This window comes from Pristis pectinata, chromosome 15 (genome assembly GCF_009764475.1).
Source record: "Pristis pectinata isolate sPriPec2 chromosome 15, sPriPec2.1.pri, whole genome shotgun sequence".
NCBI lineage: Eukaryota > Metazoa > Chordata > Chondrichthyes > Rhinopristiformes > Pristidae > Pristis > Pristis pectinata.
Window position 1 is genome coordinate 32,266,626 of NC_067419.1, and position 27,847 is coordinate 32,294,472.

At 38.4% G+C, this 27,847-nt stretch overlaps 1 protein-coding gene across 1 annotated transcript in view; it reads left to right on the forward strand.

Moving 5' to 3' along the window:
• The window catches only part of ptprq (protein tyrosine phosphatase receptor type Q), a 124,965-nt gene that overhangs the window by 31,927 nt on the left and 65,191 nt on the right, over nt 1–27,847 (forward strand). Inside the window, exons 20-31 of the mRNA XM_052030707.1 lie at nt 666–892; nt 7,831–7,900; nt 9,924–10,174; nt 12,640–12,874; nt 14,648–14,776; nt 16,711–16,857; nt 20,347–20,522; nt 23,016–23,580; nt 24,061–24,222; nt 24,319–24,498; nt 25,271–25,378; nt 26,653–26,934. Of these exons, the coding sequence (XP_051886667.1) occupies nt 666–892; nt 7,831–7,900; nt 9,924–10,174; nt 12,640–12,874; nt 14,648–14,776; nt 16,711–16,857; nt 20,347–20,522; nt 23,016–23,580; nt 24,061–24,222; nt 24,319–24,498; nt 25,271–25,378; nt 26,653–26,934 (2,532 nt within the window). The remainder of the gene's footprint in view (nt 1–665; nt 893–7,830; nt 7,901–9,923; nt 10,175–12,639; nt 12,875–14,647; nt 14,777–16,710; nt 16,858–20,346; nt 20,523–23,015; nt 23,581–24,060; nt 24,223–24,318; nt 24,499–25,270; nt 25,379–26,652; nt 26,935–27,847) is intronic.

A 27,847-nucleotide genomic window follows, 5' to 3' on the forward strand; every position in this document is an offset into this window, starting at 1 on the left:
GAGCAGCACACAAATACTGTATGTTGTTGGAAGAGGTCAAGTATGGACTTTTGAGGAACAGCCCCAAACACTGCATATGCAGTAGGAGAAGTAATTGCCAATGATGACTGGATAAATCGGAATGGAACCAGTTGATGACAACGGAGAAAAATTGGAGAAAATAGTGTGGTCGACTGTGTCAAAGGCTGCAGGCAGGTTGAGAAGGACAAGGAAGAAAAGATTTCCTTCCTTCACATCACATAGGATACTATTAGTAGCTTACAGCAGAGCTGTTTTGGCTCGCCTTATAGCAGTAAAATACCGAGGAGACATAAAAGGATCATGAACTGTAAGATCAAAGCTTTATTAATGTTCTTCCAATGTGATAATTTGTTACTGCTTTATAAAACATTCCATCGAAGTGGACCTGTTATTATACAAAAACACAAGAATTTCTGACTGCTGTTTTTTTTATTTTGTGGGTTGTCTTGCCACTGGGATGCTGTGGTAGACAGAATGCCCCAATAATGTGGAAGCATTATATATAATGCCATACTTAACCTTAATGTTATTCTGTTCTTCTTTACAATGTATGTAGTAAGCTTGTGGATTGTAATGCTTCATCATTCAGGAATATATAGCACTGCAATATCTTTATTTGATAAGAAACATGTTCTTTTTAACAGATGCAGTCTCTCCTGATGGTCTTGCAGTAGGCCTCATTGGTGCAACTGCTATAATGTTGGCATGGAATGTCCCTTCACATCCAAATGGAAGAATTTTATCCTATATGGTAGAGTACAAAGAGGTTTGTCCTGTTCAGCAAGCCGACTTCATTCAAGTTTCAACACATGCAGAAACTACTGAGTTTCTTCTCAACAATCTAAAACCAGGCGCAGCTTATAAAATTCGGGTAAGGCCATTTCTTTTGCTGCATTTGTAAAGGGAGTCACTCGTGAGTTATTGCAAATCTTACCTGCAATCTATCTTTACCGCAAAGTCTGCATTACCAGTGGCAGTGAAGGTCACCACAATGTTCTTAATCTAGAAGCAGCCTGTAGGGGTAACAGAGGACACTAACTTGTACACTGTTGCATCCTTAAGTGAAAGAGGTATTACTTCCTGGAGTAGGTCAGCTGAATTCCTTGCCCATTCTTGTCCACCAGCACTGCAACTTTTCATTCTGGCCAGATTCACCAAAAAATATAATGAGCTGGAATTTTTTCAATGCCAGAGCATTGTGATAGCGGCGAGTGACTGCGCAGGCGCATGACGTCACTCGGCAGCGCGCGGGCGATTTAAATAGCAGACCAACATATCTAGTGGGCAGCGTCGGAGCGGGCAGCTGAGTGAGAGGGAGCAGAGTGGGTTAGGCTTTGGCTCAACGGGCTTCGGCGAGAGCGGGAAAGAGGCGAGACTAATAGAGAGGGGGTAAGTTATTAGTTTATTTGTTGAACTCAGTATTCAGCAAGATGCATCTGGGGTTGGTCATATGTTTGGAGTGTCAGATGTGGGGACCCTGGGAGACTACCAGACTCCTCGATAACTACATCTGCGCAAAGTGCACCGAGATGCGGCTCCTCAAGGAACGGATTGAGAGTCTGGAGCTGCAGCTCGATGACCTTCGGTTGGTTAGGGAGAGCGAGCAGGAAATAGATAGGAGTTATAAAGAGTTTGTAGACAGCACCTCTGTGGCGGTCCCCCTCAAAAACCGATATCTCATTTTAGATTCGGTTGGAGAGGATGACCTGATAGAGGAAGACCTCAGCAACCGGGACCTTGGCACCGTGCCTGGTACTGTGGTCCAGCGGAGGAAGCAAAATGCAGTGGTTATTGGGGATTGTATAGTAAGGGGTACGGATAGCAGATTCTGTGATAGCGACAATGAGTCTCGGATGGTGTGTTGCCTCCCTGGTGCCAGGGTACGGGATATCACGGACCGGGTCCAGAATATTCTGAGGGGAGAGGGTGAGCAGCCAGAAGTCTTGGTACATGTAGGTACCAATGACATAGGTAGAAAAAGAGAAGAGGTCCTGAAAGAGGAATACAAGGCATTGGGGAGAAGGTTGAGAAGTAGGACCTCAAGGGTAGTAATCTCAGGATTACTACCTGTGCCACGTGTCAATGATAGGAAGAATAGAAAGCTCTGGCAGATGAATGCGTGGCTGAGTGACTGGTGCAGGGGGCAGGGCTTCAGATTTTTGGATAATTGGGACCTCTTTTGGGGGAGGCATGACCTATTCGCTAAGGATGGGTTGCACCTAAACTCCAGAGGTTCCAATATCTTGGCGGGAATGTTTGATTTAGTTGTAGGGGAGGGTTTAAACTGATCCGGCAGGGGGATGGAAACCAGGATGTTAGGTTACAAGATGCTAAGGTAAAGGAGGGAGTTTATAGAAACAAGTCCAATGAGGATGGCAAGAAGGACAGGCAGGTGAGAAGTCAGGATAATTTGCTGAATAATAGAAGTACAACAAGTCAGGATGTTAGGATACAGAATGTTAGGATAGGGGATGAGGTATGTAGGAACATGTCTAAAGTAGTATGTAGTGAAGATGGTAAGAAGGATAGACAGGTGGAAAGCCAGGATAATCTGCTGAACAATAGAAGTACAACAAAATTAATAGCAGATACCGGACTAAACGTACTGTATTTAAATGCACGTAGCATTAGGAATAAGGTAGATGACCTAGTGGCACAACTACAGGTTAATAAATACGACATTGTGGCAATCACCGAGTCATGGCTTTATGACGGATGTGATTGGGAACTGAATGTCCAGGGGTACACAGTGTATAGGAAGGATAGGCGGGTAGGCAGAGGGGGAGGTGTGGCCATGATGGTTAGTAGTGATATAAAATCGATAGAAAGGAAGGATATTGGGTCAGAGGAGGTGGAATCCTTGTGGGTGGAGCTAAGGAATAGCAAGGGTAAAAGGACAATGGTAGCAGTCATATATAGGCCCCCTAATAGCAGTCAGCAAGTGGACGATAAGTTGCAGTTTGAGATAGAAAAAGCATGCCAGAGTGACAATGTGAAGGTAATTATGGGGGATTTTAACATGAAGGTGGACTGGGAAATCCAGAATGGCGGTAGTACTCAGGAGAGGGAGTTTGTGGAATGTCTAAGGGATGTTTTTCTAGAGCAACTTGTTGAAGAGCCCACCAGGGGATCGGCTGTTTTGGATTGGGTGCTGTGTAATGAACCGGAGGTGATTAGGGAACTAAAGGTAAAGGAACCACTGGGAACCAGTGATCACAATATGATTGAGTTCAGTTTCAAGTTTGAGAAGGAGAAACTGGTAATTGGTGTATCGATATTTCAGTGGAACAAAGGAAATTACAATGGTATGAGAGAGGAGTTGGCCCTAATTGATTGGAAGAGTAAGCTGGCTGGAGGGATGGCAGGGGAGAAATGGAAGGAATTTCTACAGGAAATAAGGAAATTGCAGGATAGATATATTCCAAGAAAAAAGAAGGTTTTTAATGGAAAAAAGGCACAAATGTGGATAACGAGAGAGGTGAAGGCTAAAATAAAAGCAAAAGGGGCGGCGTACAAAGAAGCAAAAATTAGTGGCAAAACAGAGGACTGGGAAGCTTTTAAAAACCTGCAGAGAGAAACTAAGAAGGTCATTAGGAAAGAAAAGAGGAATTATGAAAGGAAGTTGGCGGATAACATTCGAAAGGATACTAAGAGTTTTTTTAAATACATAAGGTGTAAAAGAGAGACATGGGTTGATATAGGACCAATTGATAACGGTGCAGGAGCTATTATAATGGACGATAGAGAGATGGCAGAAGAATTGAATGAATATTTTGCATCGGTCTTCACCGTGGAGGACATCAGCAATGTGCCGGTTAGTCAGGAGTCTCACGAAATGGAATTGAATTCAGTTAAGATTACTAGGGAGAAGGTGCTAGGAAAACTAAATGGACTAAAGACTGATAAGTCTCCTGGACCGGATGAGGTGCATCCCCGGGTTCTGAAGGAGGTGGCTTTAGAGATAGCGGAGGCATTGGCGATTATTTTCCAGAAATCGATAGATTCAGGCGTGGTTCCAGAGGACTGGAGGGTCGCAAATGTAGTTCCGTTGTATAAGAAAGGAGGGAGGCAGCATAAAGGAAATTACAGACCTATTAGTCTGACGTCAGTGGTGGGAAAGTTATTGGAATCTATCCTCAAAGACGGGGTTACGGAATACCTAGAGGCGCAGGGCAGGATAGGTCCTAGCCAACATGGTTTTGTGAAGGGAAGATCCTGCCTGACCAACCTATTGGAGTTTTTTGAAGAAATCACAGGCAAGGTGGATAAGGGAGAGGCGGTAGATGTTGTGTATTTAGACTTTCAAAAGGCCTTTGATAAGGTGCCTCACAAGAGACTGATTAATAAGATGAGAGGTCATGGAATTACGGGTAGGATAACAGAATGGGTGGAGCATTGGCTGGTTGACAGGAAGCAAAGAGTGGAAATAAAAGGATCTCGTTCTGGCTGGTTACCGGTTACTAGTGGTGTGCCGCAGGGGTTGGTGTTGGGACCGCTCCTTTTTACCTTGTACATTAACGATTTGGATGATGGAATAAATGGTTTTGTGGCTAAGTTTGCGGATGACACCAAGATAAGGGGAGGAGTAGGGAGTATTGAAGAGATAGGAAGGTTGCAGAGGGACCTAGACAGTTTAGGAGAATGGGCAAGGAAATGGCAGATGAGATTCAATGTAGGGAAATGTGCAGTTGTACACTTTGGAAGCAGAAATAAGTGGGCAGATTATTATCTAGGAGGAGAGAAAATCCAAAGCACGGAAGTACAAAGGGACTTGGGGGTACTCGTGCAGGATACCTTAAAGGTTAACCACCAGGTCGGATCGGTGGTAAAGAAAGCGAATGCTATGTTGGCATTCATTTCGAGAGATATAGCGTATAAAAGTAAGGAAGTGTTGATGAGGCTCTACGGGGCACTAGTGAGGCCTCATTTGGAATATTGTGCGCCGTTTTGGGCCCCACATCTTAGGAGGGATGTGTCGACGTTGGAGAGGGTTCAGAGGAGATTTACGAGGATGATTCCAGGAATGAAAGGGCTTAAGTATGAGGAGCGTTTGTCGGCTCTTGGACTGTACTCGCTGGAGTACAGAAGAATGAGAGGGGACCTCATAGCAACATTTAAAATATTGATAGGAAAGGACAGAGTAAATGTGGCTAGGCTGTTTCCCTTGGTGGGTGAGTCCAGGACCAGAGGGCACAATCTTAGAATTAGAGGGTATAGTTTCAAAACAGAGATGAGGAAAAATTTCTTTAGCCAGAGGGTGGTGAATTTGTGGAACTCCTTGCCACGTACAGCAGTGGAAGCCAGATCAGTGGGGGCGTTCAAGGAGGAGATAGATAGATATCTAAATAGTCAGGATATCAAGGGATATGGGGATAAGGCCGGTAATTGGAATTAGAATAGTTTTATTTTTCTTCTTCTTCTTCCCCCATTCCCCATTTCTCATTTCTATTTCCCTTTCCTTGGAGCAGACTCGATGGGCCGAATGGCCTGCTTCTGCTCCCTTGTCTTGTGATCTTGTATTATAAGCAACAATTCATGGTCCTGCAAGTGTATAATCACACAAACAATGGAGTAAGGATTTCCTCCCTGAATTCCGTAATGGAGAATGGGAAAAATTGGTAAGGAAAATAGCAGTGTAAAGATTGTGGGAATGACCAGATGATTTGGAGGGGCAAGGAGAAGATGAGAAGAATGGGGGTAGATTACAGGATGGCTGAGGTAACTGGAACAGAAGTGTCTGCTGGAGAAGATTACATGGGACATTAAGAGGATTGGGGGTGGAAAATTCTGATTAGAAGGTTATAATGGACTGGGACTGGATTGGAAGAGAGTACGAAGGAAAGGTTGGAAAGTGGTGTAAAAGACAAATTGAGGGTTGAATGTACAAGGAATAAAATTCAGGGAGAGGGCAGGTGAAAGATCAGTGGGAAGAGAAGAGCTGAGGTTCCATGATGGAAGGGAGTAGAATCCAGTTACGGAGTAGATGATAATCAATAAAGGTATAAAGAGAAAATAGGAACATATCTTCAGAAGGAATGACCTATACTGAAAGATTCTTCACTACTTGATCACTTACAATGACCCATGTAGTAAAAGGCCCATTAAATAATCTAGAAGGAGAAAGCTTGCTTTCTCTTGTTGAAGTCCATACAAGATATGCATAATTGAGAATCCAATGATGTATCTTGTATATAGAAACAGAAAATGCTGGAAATAGTCATCAGGTCTGGCAGCATAAATAGAGAGAGGAAGAGCGTTAACATTTCAGGACAATGATCTTTCATCAGAACTAGGTTGAATGGATCAATAACTTTACATAGCAATAGTAAATTACCATGTTTGTGACCAGCTGAATGCCAATTCATGAACATATAGGGATCAATGAATCACAGTATCTGTTTCAGTGGTTATTATTCTGGCTGCTGCAGTGGTGCTCTTCACTGGATTTTACCAATATCGAAAAATAGAAGTATGTCTTTTTACCTTGTGACTATTTCAGTGGTTGTTATTCAGGCTGTTCTAGTGGTGCTCTTCGCTGGGATTTTAACAGTATGCAGTATCTAAAAATAGAAGTGTGTCCTTTTACCTTGCGGCTATTCTCCTTTTAAGTATGGAGATAACTTTATGGATGTTCAGCAGAGCTGCTTTTCCTTAATGTCCTGCCAACAGATCCAAGTTTGTACTATGCTTATCTTGTAGTATCTTGAGTGTTCCAGTAGAATAGCATCACTTCTTTTTACTTACAAGTTCGCTAGTCCTTCTTCATGGCTTGCAAGAATTTAGCACACATCACAAGCAGTAAGAACAACAGTACATATCGTGCATCGAGTCTCAAAATTCTAATCAATATTTAGAACAATAAGGTAAACCACTTGGTCAAAACAAGCCAAATAAATATAGAAACAGGAATTCTAGCATGGATCAAATTCCCTGACTCCATTTTCCATTGTATGAACTTAGAGTTGAGCTTTTGATTAGTGCATATTGCATCTATACCACACAATATTTATTAACAATGTATTAGTTAATTTTAACTAGTTAAATATAATGTATTGATGTGAAATCCCATTCATTTGAACAAAACCACAGTGCCTCTCCATTCATAATGAATGTAAAGAATCAAAAATGCTTTGCGCTTGAAAAATTGTCTTTTTAAAAGAACATACATTGAAATATTTTTGGCTGCAGGTTCTGTTGTTTCTGCATCACCAGGTCCACTAATCTTGCCCCAGGGAAATACTTTATCTAATCCAGTTACATTATTTTGTCCTAAGATCGTTTTTATGTTCCATTTATTTAATTGCTTTGCTTTATAATGAAGCCCAGTGATATAGAATGTTTACAATTTGTGCAGTGGCTGTGTTCTGTTTGTGTGTGCATAAAGCCTACCACTCCATCATGTTCTACGTCACTGAACTGCATGGTCCACCTCAATAAAAATGCCTTGTCAAAAAAATATTATTATCTGTACGGACATCATCTATTTCTGTATGCTGTTTGCTTGTTATATAACGTTTACTTACAAATAAAGTCCAGTAATAAACCTGACTTTTCCTCACACAGTTTTGTAGCAAAGTCCATAGCTGCCAAACTGTCCAACTATAAACAATGTAAAAATTACTTATATTACCCTTTGGACTGTGCTATAATTGTATTGTGTTTTTTAAAATTTTCTTCAAGCTCTGATTTAGATTCTGAACGTATTTATAGTAGTACTTTTCTGGAAGCTGATTCTGTTATAATGAATGCTGCCAATTTAGAGATTTGAATTGAATTAAATATATAAAACGCACATTTTTCACCCATTAGGTGGCAGCTGAGAACAGTGCAGGCATTGGAGCTTTTAGTACTTTTCGCCAGGTGGTAACTGCAGAAAGCGGTAAGTTCATTCAAATAAAGTTAATGTTGTAAGTCCACCCTCAGTTCACCACTGCTTCAAGTTGTCAGTATAAAATGCTACTGATTACTGGACAATGAAGTCAGTAACAGAAGAAATAAATCAAAACATTGTACATCTTAGATTTATGCCCTTGAACTTCTGATCCTGCTGCCAATGGATCGTATTTACTTTTTCAAAACCTTTCACTAATCTTGAACACATCTCTTCACCTTTTCTACTTTAAAGGGAAGCTTCTCTGGTCTCTCTAAGTAACTAACATTCTTCTCTTATATAATTCCAGTAAGTCTTCTCTATTTTATCTTCAAGGTTTATTTTATCTTTATCCTTCTAAAGTGTGGTTCCCAGAAAAAGATAAAATATGCCAACTGTGATCTATAAAACTTCACTGTAGTTCTCTTGCTCTTCTATTCTTCTCTTCCTTCTTCTTCTGTCCCTCAGACTACAGCATAATTGGTTTCCTGCCTAGTTCTGAGGTTCTAAGGTGACTGAAGCATACAATGGGGATCCACAAATTCTGCCACAGGTGGGACTGGTATGTGTTGCTGGCTTCCAGGTGCTCCTGAGATGCTCAGTGCCTTCCCAACTGTTCATCCTTCATTTGAAGGTGAGATCAAAACTACTTTTCTATCTTGTCTTAATAGTGCAGCAGGGATATTGTCTGCCTCAAATACATTGTTTTTCAGCTGTAAGATTGCCTTTTCATCCTCCCACTTGGCTATCACAGTGTGGTGATTGAGGAGGATAGTGTGCTGTAGAATGGAGTCAAGAACATTTCCCTCAAATATGGAATCTCAATTGAGGAGATCTCTGAGTTGCTCCTTCCTGCATACTTACAAAGATCATATATACATTTTGACAACTTTTTTGAACATTTACCTTCAAAGATTCCTGTTTGTGGACCCCTGGAGCTCTCTGTTTCCATTGAAATTATATTAGATTCATTTATGTTATGTTGCTATGAATAAATATGGTTGGGAATACCTTTTGGCAATGTACAAGGATATTTGTGATGTAGATTCAGTTCATTTGCTGAAATACCTGATGAGATATTTAACAGAACTCTGGACATTCCGTCTCAGGCAAAGGGAAAAGTTGCTTGCGCATTTCACATTTTTCCATCATGTGCTGCTGGATTGATTTCATTTCCTGAGGCAGGGCAATGCAGACAATTAAAGACATATGGCATTTATGCTGAGCAAGGTGTAGGGAGTAGGAGGAGGAATTTGATTTGATTGCAATTTGATGACCTACTTCTTGTCAGAAAGCCAGAGTGGAGTTGGAGAGGATACTTGTTTATTATTTAATGCTATTTGAGAAACTGCCAATACTGATAGAGTTTATGTAAGAATTTGCAAGGTAGATGTCTTTACTTCTCCCTAGCCATAGGAAGAGTGTAAGAACAGCTAGATGGAGTAATGGCGAAGTAACATCTATAAAAGGTTCAAGGATTGCTAATGAGTTCAGTCCATTTACATGTGGAATAATGGTCTTTATATTTTTCGTGACTTAAGGAACAATGTAAAATGGAATGTATCTTTTTGGAGAACAATTTTCGTTCATGTTATCTCATATAATGAGTCTTAAGTGAAATTTTTGAGCCCTTGCTGAGGAGGGAAGAGTAGCTAAGGTGGTTCCCCATTGCCAGCCTCATTTGTTAATTGCCAGATTAGCTGCCTGCAGCCAAAACCACTTACTCATTATTGGTCGATGATTGTGAGCCTTGCTAAAAGCCACTCAGTAGCTCAAGGAGGCAGCCTGTTCTTTACTTGCCGGGAATATGTAGGGTGGTGTTCAAATTTAAAATAGAAGCACCATTATGTTATAATTTCACATTACATATGTTTTAAAATGTAATGTTTTAACTATGATGTATGAATGTTTGGTATAATATTTTCTATGTTTCATCTGGATGTATAAATTAAAACATTTTTCATAAATCTACAGGTTGGAGATAACTATTTGCAGACCATTCACTTTTTACTTTCAAACTCGTGTTTTCTAGCTCCTGGCCCAGTTTTATCTCTTACTGCAACAGCAGTCAACCACACAGCTGCCAATGTGACGTGGTTTCTACCTAAACGGCCAAATGGGAAAATTACACATTTCAGCATAATTATAAAGTCTGTAAGAAGTGGACACTTATCAAAAAATATATCAGTGAATGCAGAAGCACTTTTCCCAAGCACATTATTACAATGTGAGGTAAGTGAAAAGAGTCTGAAGAGATTTTTTCATATCCTTAGGGCGAAAGTTGTGTGCTTACTTCAATAATGTATGTCATTGTATATGAATATCACTGTCAATTAAATTATTATTAAAATATATTTTGTATTTTACACAACATTTTGAAATAATTACTTTGAGTACCAATTTATATTTTGAAACATCTTTTGTCTTAAAATAATGATTGTAAGTAGGAGTAAACTCGACTTTGACTTTGACATTGTACCTAGGTCCACTTAGTCTTGGGAACAAAGATGACTTGCTTTCCCTCCAATTCTGTGAGTTCTGAAGTGACTGAAGAGTCTTCTTTGGAATCCGTTGGTGGGGCGATTGGTGAAGAGTGGGGCAGGTGGGTGGGGTCATTGAGTTGTGGTGTGCTGCTACCACTGTATGAACATGGCCTTCCATGCTACTGTCATAGAGATTTGAGAAATTCAGTGCCCTCCCAATTATGTTTCTCCATTTTGAGTGACAGAGGACCAAGAATTTCCATATCAGTAAGGATTTTCAAGGAGTCTTTGAGAATGATCTTGAAGTAATTTCTGTTTTCCTAGAAATCTGTTCCTGAGACAGCTTGGAGCGGACTGCTTGTTTCAGGAATTTGATAATATAGATGATGTAGCCTGACAATCTGTCATCAGTTGCTAACGTCTGTATGTCATAACCACTTACACTGCAGGTTAATAATGTGGAAGAAATAACTTCAAATGACTCCATCCTTTGCTTTGTAAGAATATAAGAAATAAGAGCAGGAGTAAGCTATTTGGCCTTCAGAGTTTGCTCAGCTTTTCAAGACCTTGGCTGATCTTTTTCCTCAATGCCATTTTCCTGCAGTATTCCCATATCCCTTTATTCACTTATTAATTTGATATCCATTGATCACTGTTTTGAATGAACTCTATGTATTTAGTATTTTACCCTCTCTGCCTAATCTCTGCTTTCTACTGAGTCTTTCAAGTGCATCAGTTCCATTTTTCTCCATGGTGCACATGGTTGCATGTTTCTGTCTTTACCCAGTATCTTTTTTTATTGAGGCACTTTAATCATAAACTTACAGTGAACATAAGTTCACTTTGTTCCAGATTACAATCTTCCTTAACTGCCACTAAAGGATGGCAGTGACAGGGGATGCTTCTAAGATGTAGTTCATGGCTCTGAGCCCCACCTGTTCCTTCGAAGTTATGTTTTCAATGGATTTAATCACAATTTTCCTGATGATTTTTGATGGGCCCAGGTCAGAGGTTATAACTTTACCAGCCTTTTACTCTAATTATTCATCCATCTATACCATGATTCGGTGCTTGCATTGTTGGCACAGTGGCACAACTTATTAAGCTGCTGCCTCGCAGTTCCGGCGACCCAGGTTGAATCCTAGCTTCCAATGCTGTGTGCATTGAGTTTACATGCTTTACCTGTGACCACATGGGTTTAACCTGGGTGCTCTGGTTTCTTCTCATATCCCAAAAAAACATGCAGGTTGGAAGCTTAATTGGCCACTGTAAATTATCCCTGATGCGTAGGTGAGAGATAGAATCTAGGAGTGAGTTGATGGGAATGTAGGGAGAACAGTTAGCAGGGACAACCAGCATGGGAATGAGATTGTTCTGTGAGCTGACATAGACTCAATGGATCAAAATGGCCTCTCTATATCTTAAGGAAATATGGAATATTGCTGAATTTTCCCTTATATACCAGTTTACAGAACAGATTACCATCAAAATCCTCCTGGGTTAATGTGTAATGAATAAATTTTATTAGCCTGTATTCTAAAAGGATTGTTTATTTTTCCAAGCTAACATACTTGAATGTGTATACATTTAATCTTACTCTGAAGTTTGCATTCTCATTTTATTCTGAGTGGGCTGTTGGACAAATGGTGCCAGGGATTGAATGCAAGCTTATCCACCTTGAGGCTTGTTTGATGCATGATTTAAGTCAAAGGAATTAGTCATATTAGTATAGTTTGCAGAAGCAGAGTACAAGGTGCAGAGAATACATTGTGTGTTTAGTGTGGACATGGATGATGAATTTCTACCTCAAGCCATTAATATCAGGATTTTGAACCAACAGGCTTAAAAAAGTAAATGTTCTTGGTTCATCCTGTTGGTAAGTAAAATAAACAAGGTCCTTTTTTGGGTGGATAAGAATTTACATGTAGATGGGCATCTGCCACTTTTGATCTGATGACAATAACCCAACTGTACCACATAGTTCCTGTCCTACTCTTTTATTAAACAACCCATAACATCACTGTTCTAAATATTAAGATAAAAAACAGAAAAAGCTTGGAACACTCAGCAGGTCAGGTAGCATCTGTGGAGAATAAAACAGAATTAACATTTCTGGTTGATGATCTTTCACCAGGACTTTCTTAATGTATTTCTAGCATTTTCTGTTTTCACTTCCCAGCATCTGCAGGTTTTTTTTTATTTTTCAATTACTCTAAATACTAAGGTGTATTTCAATATAATTAATTACTACTTTCCGTTATGTAGGATGACAGTCCAACAAGTACTACCCCTGGAGCTTTGATTTCATCTTCTCCTCCTAGTAATGTATTTTTAGCAGCCACATCAGGATATCTAATACATGATGATCCATCACCTGAGTTTGCCAGCATTGTGGTGGATCAGCTGAAACCCTACACCACTTACCTATGTGAGGTATCTGCATTCACAAAAGAAGGAGAAGGCCAGGCAGCAAGTGCTCTATTTAGAACCCCTGAGTGGAGTAAGTCTTTAATGAATAATTCGTGTTCATATTTTCAATGTGCATTTCTTTGTATATTCACGACAGCTTTTTTTAGAACCAGTTGGTAAAGTCTGAACACTTTATATATCCAATGAACTATTTTAAGCCAGTTATATTACTGTTAAATTGTAGATGTAGAAAAGAGAAGGGGGACCAAAAATATTTCTGGGAATGTAAGTCAGCAGGCAGTGATAGGTAAGACCATAAAAACATTAATATTTAATATATGTAATCATAGACACAAAAATAAGGACACAACATATAACTTGGACAAGCCATTTGTTTGCCTCTGTCTGGAGTAATGTATATAATTTAATGCGCCATTTACGTGCATGATTCTCTAATTATGAAATGAAAACAGAAAATGCCCAAGAGGTCAGGCTGCATCTGTGGAGGAAGAGATGGTCTCGGTTGATGACCAGAACTAGGAAACGTTAGAAATCAAACATCTTTTAAGATGCTGAGGAGGGTGAGGGGTGGTGAGAACAATGAAAATGTCTGTGAAAGGGTGGAGACAAGTGGTGGTGGCACCAGCTGAGAGGGGGTTGTGGAGTCTTGTTAATCAAATCTTGATTTGTCCAAACAAGATGCAATTGGAACAAGATGAAAGAGGACTGAGGAGAAAGATAAAATAACAGACTGGAAATATACTGTTATAAAGTTTGCTTGGTTGAGGGAAGATGAAAGTTTCAATGTCAGCTGTGCTTTGGAGATTGTTGCACAAAGCTGTGCTCACTGGATTGCATTATGCCTAGAAATTCCGGTGTATTCAAATGGGTGTGCTATATGGTTGTGCAGTGGCTTGGCAATGACTGTTACAGTCACAAGTCCGTAGCTTCAAACATCAGTCGCACCTTGAACAGACATTAGACTTCTCACCTACAGAAATATGCTTCCTGGGTCGGTGGCTACATTCCAAAAATTGGAGAGGCCAAGGTTGTGGGTCCAGCCAAGGCTTGGGCTTATTTGGATTGGCTGGATCAAGTAAGCAATTGGTAAGGGCTGGTAGGGTGGGGGTGTAATCAGCCATTGGGTAACCAGGGCCTTTAGGGGATTGCTGGATTGGTGTGGGAATGGGGATGTGCCTGGGCTGATCCATGGGTTGGCGAGAAGATTGGGGGTGCAGGGTTATGATTGCTACAGATGGGAGTCTAAAGGCTAAAACATAAGTATGGGTCTTACCTTGTGAGCCCTAGTTCAGGACTATGCTACGAGTACAAGACCTAATCATCCTGGGAGTGATTAATATCTCTGACAATACTCCAAACAAAAATATTAACAGGCATTTAAATGATGGCCCTAGGTTATCTGGCTCTGTCAAAAATACTATGAATATTTCTTGATGTCTCTATCATTTAAAAAAAACAATTAAATATATTAAATTCATGTAAATCAGAAAATACATGTTTTTTTATTCACCATTTTTTTATTTGCAAGTTATGTTTTTCAGTGCTCAGCAGACCAAAATTTAAGTAAAAGTCTTACCATGAAGTTCTCTCTCGAGCTTCCAGGCATTTGCTTGCTGAGAAGAGGCCTTTGACCATGTAAATTGTGCAAGGCCTGTTCTGCTGGGCTCAAATGCCTCGGACTTCATGTCCAATAGAATTTTACTGCTGCAGGCCTCAATAAAACACATTTAATGTGCCTTTGCAGACACCAAGGAATTTCTAGGCCATATCTTTTAGTCTAATTCTGCATTGAATAATCAATACAAAAAAGCTGGAGGTAAAGGTGTTGCATGTGTACTTACAGTTCCAGAAGAACCACCTCAAAACCTAATTGTCAGTAAGATTACCTCAAGGTCATTTGTGATTAGCTGGGATCCACCACCAACAATAACTGGAAGACTCTTTTATAGAGTTGGACTAATCAACCCATTAGGTAAGTGGTGTGAATTTTACTGGAAGTGTTCAGCTTACAAAATCTGAATGGATGCACATAACATTTTCTGTGGAAACAATTTTTTCTCTTTGGAATGTTACATCTAGGCTACAGAGCTTTTTTTAAAATACATTTCAACTCTGTTGCTCTGCAACCAACCAATCTCCCCCTTTTTTCTATTTTTTAAAAATATTTCCCATTTTTCCTCTGGACCACCCCCATTATCTGTTTCTAAGCTCTTTTGTTGTTTCATTGGGCTGATGTGTGCTTCAGGACTGCTAGCTATCAGCCCTTCACAGCTCAGCACATGCATGGTCAAAGGCAGATGTCCAAGATAAGCTGGAGATCAGGTGCTGGTTCTTCTGGCCATTCATTCCACTGCTAGGCTCATCATTGAGCCCAGAGATGGTGCAGTGAGCATGTACTTTGGGTTGGACCCTCAGCTATATATCAGGGATGGTTGGTTTATGAATGGTGTCCCCATTTCTTTGAATAGAATCACTGATCCTATAAAAAAAAGCTAAATGTAGATAAGTGCATGATTTAGTTTAATTTATTTTGCTTCATTTCATGCTTTCAGCATTTAATGACTTTCTGTTAAGAAGTTTGAATCCTATTTATTATTTCCCACCTATGATTAATGTATCAGGAATTCTTGCCCCCTCAATTTTTTTTCAGCCTCATTCAGGTGCTTCTTAGTTAATTAAGGTCTGTGGTCCTCATGAAGAGCAACATTCCCTTTTCTAGATATGTCTGCTCTCTTTGCTAGTACTAATTGACAACATCTCTGCTTCTAGCAGTTTACAGCTTTATTTCTGATTTCCATAATTTGCAGCATCTTATCTTCTATTTTGTTAAGATTAGCAGCCTCCTAACCATGAATTGTGAGGTTTGAGAATATCAATTGGAATCATCACAACTTTATTATTAACTAAGAGACTAATAATGGTGCAAGAAATGAGGAATTAGAGCCTAGAAATTGGATTATGTATTGCAACACTTTTGTTCAATTACAATTTCTGAAAAAATCAATTGCAAATAAATTAGGGGATTTATTGCTTGTTCCACGATGTCTGTTACTTCTGGGTCATTCATACATCTGATGCACTTACACATAGAGGACCCTGGACATGTACACTGGCATCCAAGAGCATGCTGAGCATGGTTGGCTGCCACAACACCACTTGTCATTACATAAATCTTGTGGAGGCAGGGGCCGGCATCCAACCTCAGGTAGATCCTTAAGTAACATACTTACACACCCCAGCAACACCTCCCAATTCCTTCTTCTTCCCTGCCCTCTCCAACTGATGTTCCTCTCCTCCTCCCACACAATTCATGGTAAGGAATGATTCTCTTGCCTGCAACGATCGGTGCAATCTGGACCCAGCTAACTGATCTCATTAGTGTGCTCTGTCAGGAAGGAAGATCTTTTTAATGTGTTAGGCTTATTCTCAAGTGCATGATTGTTTGAGCCTTGTACAGTATTGGATTTTGTGGTGGCAGGCGCTCAAGCTAAATGTTCAATGGGCCATTTCTATTAACACACCTTTATAGGCACCATTCAGTTTCTAGAATCAGTTTTTTTTCTCTTTTCATGAATCCTGCATCCAAAAAAATCCAAAATGCTTTTGCAAACTATCTTCAATGAAATGGAAATTGTTGCCCTGCTATAACTTAACATCTTTAGTGGGCAAAAAATAGGTACTCGATCAATCACTTATGTCACAATAAAGTGGTTGTTAAGAGCATTGATCCTATTTAAGGAGAAAAGACACATTGAATGTATTGAATTGTATTTGATTAAAGATGAAAGATATTATTTGTATACTCTAAATATATTGAAAGTAACATGAACAGGAAGCTTTATTTTTGGCATAATTGGTTAGAAAGAAGTTGCTCTACTAAACGTAAATGATTTTTTTTGCATTTAGGGCAAATATCTCAGAACAGCACCAGAGAAATGACATACATTTTTACTAATCTGCTGCCATTTACAAAATATGAAGTGTTTGCAATTGCTGAGACAGTGGTGGGACCTGGACCAAAGGCCAGTGTGAAAGTTACAACCTCATCTGAAGGTAACTGGTGGAAAATTACTTCAAATCACAAAAACAATATTCATCTTGCAGCTGGTATATTTTTTTTAGATTAGGTGTTGGAGCTCAAGTCAAGTGTTGAAGCAAACATAAGCTTTTCTCTTGTCAAACTGAGTATTGGCAAATTGGTTTATTATTGTCACACGTACTAAGGTATGGTGAAAAACTTTGTTTTGCATGCCATCCATACAGATCATTTCATCACATCAGTACCTCGCGGTAGTACAAGGGAAAAGCAATAACAGAATAAAGTGCCACAGTTACAGAGCAAGTGCAGTGCAGGCAGACAATAAGGTGCAAGGCCATGGCAAGGTAAATTGTGAGGTAAAGAGTCTATCTTATACACGAGGTCTGTTCGATAGTCTTTTAACAGTGGGATGGAAGCTGTCCTTGAGCCTGGTGGTACATGCTTTCAGGCTTTTGTATTTTCTGCCCGATGGGAGGGGGAAGAATAGAATGTCTAGGGTAGGAGGGGTCTTTATGTTGGCTGCTTTAGCGAGGCACGAGAAGTGTAGCTGGAGTCTATGGAGGGGAGACTAGTTTTCGTGATGTGCTGAGCTGTGTGTAATAATATCAAAGTGAATGTTTAAATAGGCCTTAAGGTCTGTTTTTATTATTATTACTACTTAAACCTGAAAAAATTCAAACTTTTTACATGCTATAATTTCTGCTAATGATGTGTGCTGTAAGGAGAATTTACAGAGGCTTCAGGAAGATGTAAGTAGGTTAACTGAATGAGCAGGACATGGCAAATGGGAAATTATGTGAAAAAAATCTTAGGTCATCCATTTTGGCAGAAAAAATACAAAGAGAGCATTCTTAAATGATGAGGGATTGAAAAGTATTGGAATTCAGAGTGACCTAAGTGACTTTGTACATGAATCACTGGTGTTAAAATGTTTGTTCAGCAAGCAATTAGAAAGGCAACTGGTATGTTCGTCTTTATTACAAGAAGATTTGAGCACAAAAGGAGAGGCATCTTGCTCCGAATATTTAGGGCCCTGGTGACTCTGGTTTGAAATATTGTATACATATCTGGTTTTCCCTACCCAATGAAGGATATACTTGCAATAGAAGGAGTACAACAAAAGTCAACCAGATTGTTTCCTGGGATGGTGGATTTGTTACCCAAAGCGACTTGAAAGATATTGGACATACACTCTATTGAGCTTAGAAGAGTGAGAGGTGTTTCACTGAAATGTACAAAATTCTTACATGACTTAACAGGGTAGATGTGGGGATGATATTTATGTGATTCTGAAATTTACAGAGTTTGTTGGATAAATCACTGTATTGTTAAAGCTAAAAAGGTAACAGAAAGTAAAAACATGGCAGATCTTGGGAACTGTTGAAGCAATCATCAAGTCAGGCATTATTTGTGGAATGAAGAGACGAGTTAAGGTTTCAGGTGTGGTCTCCTTGAAGTCAGAAGATGTTACAGATTAATTATACTTATAAAGAAGAAAATGTTGAAAATAAAGCACATACTGCAGAACATTAAATTGAATGAAAATCTGTAAGTAGATTAAATAACACCACAACCTTAGGCATGCTGACTGGGTCAATGAGATGGAAGACATATATGAAGCATGGAATGTTTGAACAAATGATGCTGTGTTTGAATAGTGCCGTGGAGGGGAACAGATAAAATGCAGAAGGTTCCTATGGCCCAGGAGCCAGGTAGAAGACGAAAGCAGTTTGACACAAGGAATATACACCACCCTGTCATCACAGTGTATTAATGGGAAGTCCTTGTGCCAAGCATAAATTCATTTCTTACCCGCAGCCTCCTGAAAAAAGAGCTAAGATGGAAGTTATAACAGACAAAATGTTATAATCAAAGTTAAAATTTATAGGGCTTTACAGATTCTGGATAACGTACTATTTCTTGAGCATAAAGTGTGCAACCACTTGACAGGTCACTCTATTATTGGCCTGTGGAGGTTTTCACTCTTCCTTTCCTGTGTTCTGATCCACCTAATGTGCTGTTCATCCAGACTGCCTTCCATGTCTAAGAATTCTTGCTTGGAAACAGCACAAAATCCTGATATGTTGTAAGTAGATGATGATGGCAGCAATAATTTTCCTCTGCTTTTTTTGTTTCATGCTCTTTCATGTAATTTGTAAAATTATAAAGCAGAAAATATTGCCCAATTTTCTGTTGTGAAATTGTTTTTGAAATTTTCCTGGGAGTAAAAATACAAGAAGACTAATCTGCCACCATTAGATGGCAGTAATTGATAAAATTTAAAGAGAAAGGGTAACACAAAAATCCTGTTCTCATGTAAAAGAATATCTGAGTACTAATTAATAAAACAAAAGTATACACTGTTTTCTAATTATTACAGGAAACCGGCTTTAAATATTTTATCAGAAGATGGTTGATTAGCTGATGGGAATCATTAATTTCAGGCATCTGTGAAGCTGGGGAACTGAAACACGAAATTTCCATGGAGTCAGTGGCACATTTCCAATGTGTCAGCTGCTATTTCAGCAGAAGTATGCAAAATCAGCTAAAACCACAATAGTAATCTTTTTATGTTCTAAATGTTCTCCTGTATCATGTCCAGCTCCTAAAGGGGCTGATTGTTACTGGATGCAGTTTCATAGTTACTGGCAGCTGTTGTTGCTTCACCACAGTCGTACTTCTTAGAGGCTGACCTGGTACAGTGATTGTCAGGAGATATTCAAATGAAAATTACAGCATAGCAGATTTTTTTAACCCAAATTACCAACAGAGAACCAGAACCTTTGTAAACATTCTATCCTCTTCCTAGCCTAATCATGCTGGACTGAACTACAGAATCCTGGAAATCAGTCCCAATGTAGCGTCTTGATCTGAAATGTCGCCTATTCCTTTGCCTCCATAGATGCTGCTCATTTTTTGCTTCAGATCCCAGCATCTGCAGCATCTGGTGTCTCCTGGAAATCAGTTGATAGATTCCAGGATGGTTATTAATCCTCAAGCAGCTTGGTTTATTTATCTGAATGAAACAAGTGCTTTTATCCATTTTATCATTGAGGAATTATACCATTTTATTTGCTTACTTCTCAATTTTAAATATCTCTACATGATGCGTCTTGTGTCCTTCAAAGAGTGGGAGATCTGAGCTGTTTCTATTGTGCCCTTGAGGCTTTGATCCACTTGTGAGGGTTCATGGGTGATTGACATTTGTTTTACCTTCTTCTCGATGGAGACACATGTGATATTTATGTATTCGATCTTCCTACAATTCTTACAAGATCTAAGAATTGGGAATCTGGGCTTTGGAACCATATTCTTCCACCCTATCAAAGCACCATGCCCCATCCTTTAATCAAATGTGGTTTACAAAATCAAAATGAACTGCCATAGCATGGACCGGGAGTCTGATAACATATTGTGTATACTTTTAAAATTACCTTTGCAATAGGTATTATGGCTCAAGTTTCACCCTATGTTTTCTCAGCAATAATCACCCTGCTTTTTAGTTCCAGGAGAAGTGTTTGATTTAAAGGCAACAGAAGTTGAAAGCAAATCAGCAAAAATAGAATGGGGAAAGCCTCGTCAACCAAATGGAAAAATCATCCAGTATCAAATCATTGTCCTTCTATTGGAGTCTCAACTATCTGTACAAAATATAACCTTGACCCCAGAAAATCTCCAGGTATTTATTTCATTTTATTTCAGTTAGATATTACAAACTTTCATTCTCTTTTAGTAATATCCCAGTTAATGTTCTGATTTTATAAACCAAACACTTCTGAAAGCAGAGGTTGCAAAACTTCCAAATCTCTACAAAAGTTATTGATATTTTGTCATGTATCCTATTATTTACATTTGCATGTAGAGAATTAATTGTCACATTAGTTGTAGGACCTACGTGGGCAGGGTCGTTATCGAAAATCACAAAAGCTTCAAAGGCTAGAAAACTGAAGTTAAAACAGAAAACTGCTGGAAACACTCAGCAGATTAGGCAGCATCTGTGGAAAGAGAAACAAGATAATATTTCAGCTCAGAGACTCTTGTTATTAGGCCAGGTAATAAATAAAAGTGAAAAGATGATGGAAAGGAGCACAGTCAGAAAATATTTTGGCAACAATGATCTATAATCAGAATTTAAGATTAGACTTGTGAAAGGAAAAATAATGACAGTAGTAGGAAAACCATATTTAGAAAGAAAATTACCAGTGGTAAGCTGAGGAAGCTGGTTTTGATTGCACTGTTTGCAGGGGAAGCAACACAGAAATGTCTTATTTTGAAACATAATACATAGGATAAAAATTGTGAACAGAAATAACTGAAGGAAAAACAGATGAATGTTATAGAAATTTAGTCACCTGTAGCTATCTTCTTCAGTTAATCCATTAATATATCTAGCTGCTCGAATGTCTGATTTCTGTGTGACTTGACTTATGCTCTGCATACGTGACAGCCTGACCTGGGGTAGGGGGTGGTGTAAAAACAATAACCTCTTGTCATCTGTATTGGACATTTATGTCCTTTGCATGTGTGTATGCCTTCAAGATCTCTAAAAGAAGGTAAAGCAAACATTTCCTGAAATGAGAGCAGATATCAACATTAAGCTGTTTTATTTCCAGGCATGTGCATATAATACAGTATGCCATTGTTCAATAAAAGAATTTAATCCATACAATTTTGTTTTGCTTTCTGAACTGTGTGATATTTCAGAATTCAGTTAAGGGTCAACAACAAAGTCTGGAACTACATATAGACCAGACTGGTAAGATTGGCAGATTTCCTTACATGAAGGACATAAATGAATTAGATTTTATTTTAATGGCAATCTGGTAGTTTCATGATCACAATTACTGATATTTACCTTTGATTCCACATTTCTTTAATTGCTTGAATTTCTTTAATTGCCACTCATCTGCCATCGTAGGATTCAAATACATGTTTCAACATCAATAGTCTAGACTTCTACATATTAGTCCACTTCACTTAAGCCACCATTTCCTGTCTTTTGGTATTGATATTGGTTTATTATTGTCACTTTTACCGAGGTACAGTGAAAAACTTGTCTTGCATACTGATTGTACAGGTGCACACTGCTTATCCAAAATTCAGTTTTAGATGAACTACAATGAGTCCCTACTTCCACATCCATAACATTGACCACCTCCATCACTGCCTCAATCTCATTAATTCCTTCATTCTTCAGTGTAATCTTCTGAACATTGAAATTCCAACCTCTCCTCTATTTTGTTCCTATCAAGCCCTGTTTTCCATTACCATGCTCTCCTAAACTGCTTTGTCTCTCAGTGCCCCAGTACTCATGTTTAAGTCAAATCGAGCCTTTACAGTGGAGAAGCAGCCAGGAGAGCAATGAAATGGACAAGTCTAACTCTCATTGCTTTACCTCTACAATGCAGGATGCTCTCTTCCCCACTGATGAAAGTATGCATCACAAGCTCCTGTCTCCCTTGCACCCCCATTGCTCTCTGCCTAGCCACTGTCAACCACGTCTTCAACTATTTATGAAACTCTGTGACAAAGCTCTCTGCTTCCCCCTCACCCCTCCACTTTTAAGTTCTCCTTTCTTAAAAACCCATCTTATAAAGCAGGTTCAACATTACCTCATTCAATTTCTCATTCCTTGGCTTGGCATCCTTTTTGAGACTTATTTTTTGTACATTGTAGGCAACATAACAAATAAGGGTAGTAGTGATGTTGGGTAGATTGAGAACTTAGATTGAGATGTAGCAATTAGCAATGAGTGTTAACAAATGCAAGATAATGACCAAGGAAAGAAAATCAGCTATGACAACAGAAAAAGAATCCCAAATTCTAACAATACTGTGCCTAATCAAGACAAAGGCTGTGATTGATTATAATTGGGAGGCAGTCCTCACCACTTTGTGAATGTTCTGGATTCAACTCCTCCTACCATTAACTTTGCAGGGTACTGCTTCCTCTGTTTTTAAAATTGATTCTCAGCAGAAATCAAATCATAGTTGAAGGTGACACTTTGGTAATCAAATGAAGACTAGAAGTTGAATGAGCTAAACTTAATTCTGACAGCAGTACAATTAATATTATTTTGATTACTGTGTGTACTTCACACTATTTAATTTAATTCTAATTAAATATATAAATCATTTACAAGGTAAATTAATGGAGTTTTTTTTTGATCTAGGAAATTAAAAACTCGACCGAATCAATATATCCTGGTACGTTGGTAACAGATCCCTATACGTTGACATCAGAAAATGATGCAATCATTATTACAGACGTTGATGAAGGCTCCGCTGAACTGCTTTCTGAATCCCCATCTTTAGAACCTGCAGTGACTTCATCTACTTCACCAATTGAGAAATTAATCACTGTTAGTTCAGATCTATCTGGGACATCCACTATCCATGAGAAAAGCTTGGCTGCATCTCTGCCTGATCAACTAACATCACACAAGCAGATATTTTCTTCCCCACTAACTTATACTAAAACAGCACTCTCTAGTACAATGAACTCAATGCCTGCTGCTGGCTCCACTACATCCTTTACTAAACAAACAACAGTCAGCCCCATGGGGCCCCTTGACTCTCTTTCTACAGTCAGCATGAATTTCAAGCTGAGATCAATGTTGCATAGAAGATCAGTTATTCCAGTTGTCAAGGCAGGTGGAATTTCCCTGCCTCCAAGTTCTTCACCATTTCTTCCTCTGTGGAGGCTTCTGCCTAATGGCCTTCAAAATATCACCAAAGGTAAATAGGTCACAGCTCCAGTATGTGGCTATAACAGGTGGGGATAACGCAGTGACATGGTGATGTAATTACTCTATACACTTGCTCTTCAAAGTCAACAAAATATTTTCTATTGAATTTTTATTTAACAGCATAAGTAAAATTTTATCTTTTCTAAAGTAAAAGAGATTTAAGAAATAATTGTAGGTTTCTGGATTTTAAAAAAAAGCATTTAACTAATTTTATTTTCTGTAATAATCCCTAAATTGTATTTCATTTCAAACCAATTGCTATTGTTAAATATCTGTGAGGGGATCTTAAAAGTTACTTAAACTGTGTTTGTTTCTGTGAATGACATTTATTACTGCATTTCTTTCTCTTGGCTCATTATTCTTTCCATGTTCTTCCCTGTTTATTTTGTTTTCAAGAACTAACTTTTCTGAATTTTGCTAAATATGAGAAATTGAGGTGGTGAAGTTGTTCTTTTTCTACATAATGCAGAGAGTGAAATCAGCCTGCAGGTCATTGACCCTTCATCTGAGCAGCTGTCATATGTTGTAAGAGAACTTGTACCCTATACTGATTACATTATCAGAGTGTCAGCATTCACTATTGTTGGAGAAGGACCACCAAGCAGTATTTCTTTAAAGACACAACAATATGGTATGTTACTAAGGAAACCATGATGTTTGTTCTGGAAGTTAAAATAATGTTTTGGATTCTTTAAAGTTGACTAAGCCTTTCTTTTTGGTATTATAGTACCAAGTTCAGTGCGGAATATAACTTATAAAAATCTCACTTCCACATCGATACTAATATTATGGGATCCGCCTGCTATACCTAATGGCATAATAACTCATTACACACTCTATGCTGTGGAGGAAGGCACAACTGAGGCATTCCAAAGAATTGTGATGAGCAACAACATTACTCTAACAGGTATTTCAAAAAAGTAAATAAGTTTAAACGTAAAGGTGACATTTTTTGGGGACTAACTAAATCTTCGGGAAGTTATTAATCAGGATGATTACAAAGACAAATTATCGAGTTGCAATGCACATCATAAAATACTGTCGTTAAAAGTGTAAGATCTAAATGTTGGAAAAACAAAATTTGAAGTTTATCACAGAAAAATGGCCTTGAGCTTGAGCTGCAATTCACCTTTCAATAATAGACAGCTACAGGAATGGAGGTCTGTGCCTAGAGCCACTTCATAAATTGACATTCATAAACTAGATGCAGATCATTGGATGGTGGTAGCACAACTCAGTGGCATTGTTTCATTCAGCTCTCATTTAAATAAAGTTGCTAGGTGATTCCTTGCTGATGGAGTGATTTTCATTGCATTTGAGAGCATCATATAACTGATACTGATAGTCAGTTTGTGGTTATCAATGGGAGTTTCCAAGATCCTGCAATTAGCATGGAAAATAAGGGTATTTTTAATAGAAAGGAAATGCTGCTGCTTGCTGTCTCCAGGCATTTTAAAGACAGCTATTAGTGTTGTAAATCTCTACGTAATGTGTGAGAGTTCACATATGAGAGTATGCAGCTTAGTTCACTGTATGATTCTAGCCTTGACTGCTGTACCTGACCCTTTACAACCAATCTCACATGTACACTGTATAGGGATAATTTCACTGTATTCATCTCAGAATTTATACAGATTGTTGCAATGAAGTCTAAGTTTTTTTTCCTTATAAATTTGTAGGTTTGAAAAAATTCACAAAATATAAAATGAGAGTGACAGCATCTACCTCTGTAGGGGAAAGTGCCGTTTCTGGAGAAGATGATGTTTTTGTGCAGACTCTCGAAGATGGTAAGAAAGGATGGTTGATAAAGTATATGGGATCCTAGGATCTGTAAATAGAAATGTAGAGCAGAAAAGCAAAGGATCTGTATAAAACACCAGAATACTGCATCCGATTCTCTTAATTCAGTACAAGATGATGCAGAAAAGATTTATGAGTATGATTTCAGAGATGAAGGATTTCAGCTGTAAGGTTAGACTGAAGAGCTTGGGGTTGTTCTTCTTGGAGTAGAGAAGGCTGAGACGAGATTTGATAGAACTGAACAAGGTCATGTTTAAATAGAGGAAACAAAGGGAAGCTGTTCTCATTAACAGATGGTTTAAGGATCAGAGGGCACAGGTTTAAAATTTGGGCTAAGGGTAAAATGGAGATGTGATGTAAAACTTTGTCAGGCAGAATAGTAGTGATCAGTAATGATAGTAAAGGATTATTCAAGGTTTTTAAAAGAGAATTGGATGAGCACTTGAGGTGACTGACTTTTAGGGCTATGGGGAGAGAGTATGAGAATGCAATTGCTCTATAACAAGCTGGTATGGACATGGGCTAAATGGCCTTTTGTGGGATAAAAAGTCTATGATACTATGAAAAGTTTTGAAGTTAATGAAATTCTTGCTTGCAAAAAAATTTCCATTGTTAGATAACTTACATTCAGTGGCATAAATCTGGGTAATCCTTTACATTTATGTTTATCTGCTTGCCATAGGATATTTTCCCTAGTAAGAGTTATAGATTGGAATTTCCTGAGAATTATGGCGGCTCCATATGGTATTGCAGACATTTTTCTGGACATTTTGCTGTAATTTCTGGACTCTCCCCCAATCCTTCCTCCCTTAAAGGTAGAACAAGTGGATTGAAGTAAGTTAGCTATGCCTGTGAAATGTTTTGACCCAAACTCAAAAAGGGGGATTTCAATACATCTTTTTTGTCAAAAATGGTAAAATCCATTTAACAATGACATCTTTCATTCTAATAAACCAATGCGACAATAAAGAAAAATAATAAAAAAGGAACACAATCTACCAATGGAGATTATCCTCTTCCAGCACACTATGTGATATTGCTACTATTTTGAGAGGTTCAGATTGAAAGTTCATGACAAATATTCCAAACTTACTGTGCGGCTATTTAAAATTTAAGTTATGGATTCACTTTTAGTCTAATCTGTGGATTTCTCTTTTTTATGTTAATTCAATTTAAATATTCAGTCCAGTGATTAAGTATTATAAATACTTCCAAAACGATCTTTAAAAAGCACATTTATGTTTGTTGTTGTGCCACGCAGAACCAGAGACACCTCCTGAAAACTTAACCTTCAATAATATAACAGCAACATCTGTTCACTTGAGCTGGTCAACTCCAGAGAGACCTAATGGAATTATTATATACTACGAAATTATGTATGCCAATTATACTGATTCCTTTGTACTGAACAGTACAGCAACTAACATTTATCTAGAAAATTTAAAGTCATTTTCCCCTTATAACATCTCTGTGAAAGCATATACCAAGTATGGCCATGGGAATCAAACATCATTAACTGCGCTTTTGTTGACGGAACAAGGCAGTAAGTACTGTTCTGTACTACTAAGATGGCACTAGGCTTTTAAGAGTTTAGATTTTTGCCAAAAAAAGTGGAAGCCCACTGCTGTTATCAGGAAAATACATCAAACATGTTTTTTGCAGCTGGGTTACAATTTTGATCCAGTAAAAAGCCATCTGTGGTGGAAGTTGATATGCCTTTAACTGTTTGCTCAACCAGGAAACTTTCACTCAAGAGTTATTCATTTTAATGGGGCCTGCCTTTTCATTTACAGTGAGGGCAAAGGGTTAACAATAAACTAGCAAAATACTCCTTCCATAATCTTTCCGGTTGAAAATGTTCCGACTCTTTTCTCAATTTCCTTACAGCTTCTAGTAGTCTGTGCTTTAATGTGATCTGCAAGTGCATTAGTTCCACTGAAGTAGCAGTTTCATGGAACCCACCACTGAATACCAATGGCATTATATTATTCTACACAGTAAACTTCTGGAATGTCTCCCACTCCATTCAAATCATCAGCAATAAGATGTCCAAACATAAATGAAATCTTCATAAATTTTTCCAGTACTTGGTTACTGTTGCTGATTGCACAGTACAGTATATTAAAATGGAAATGCAGCAACTAATAGTCTGAGCAGACTTCAGAAGGTGGCTCATTGATGTGCATAAGATAAAATAATATACAGCTTTCTGTATATTTCACAAAGGATGAGTAAATTTACATATGTTCTGTTAATTAAATTTGTTGCATTCTAGGGTTTAAAATGTTCACTTCAAAGAATCTTATTGCAGGATGTGAGAGCTCTTATTTGATATAAGAAAAAAATGCCTTGCATAATTCTCTGTTTCATTCATTCTGAAACTGCATTCATCACATACAATCGACTCATTCTGTGCTTATTCACTGGCCTTGATGGTTCATTCAACTCTGCATTCA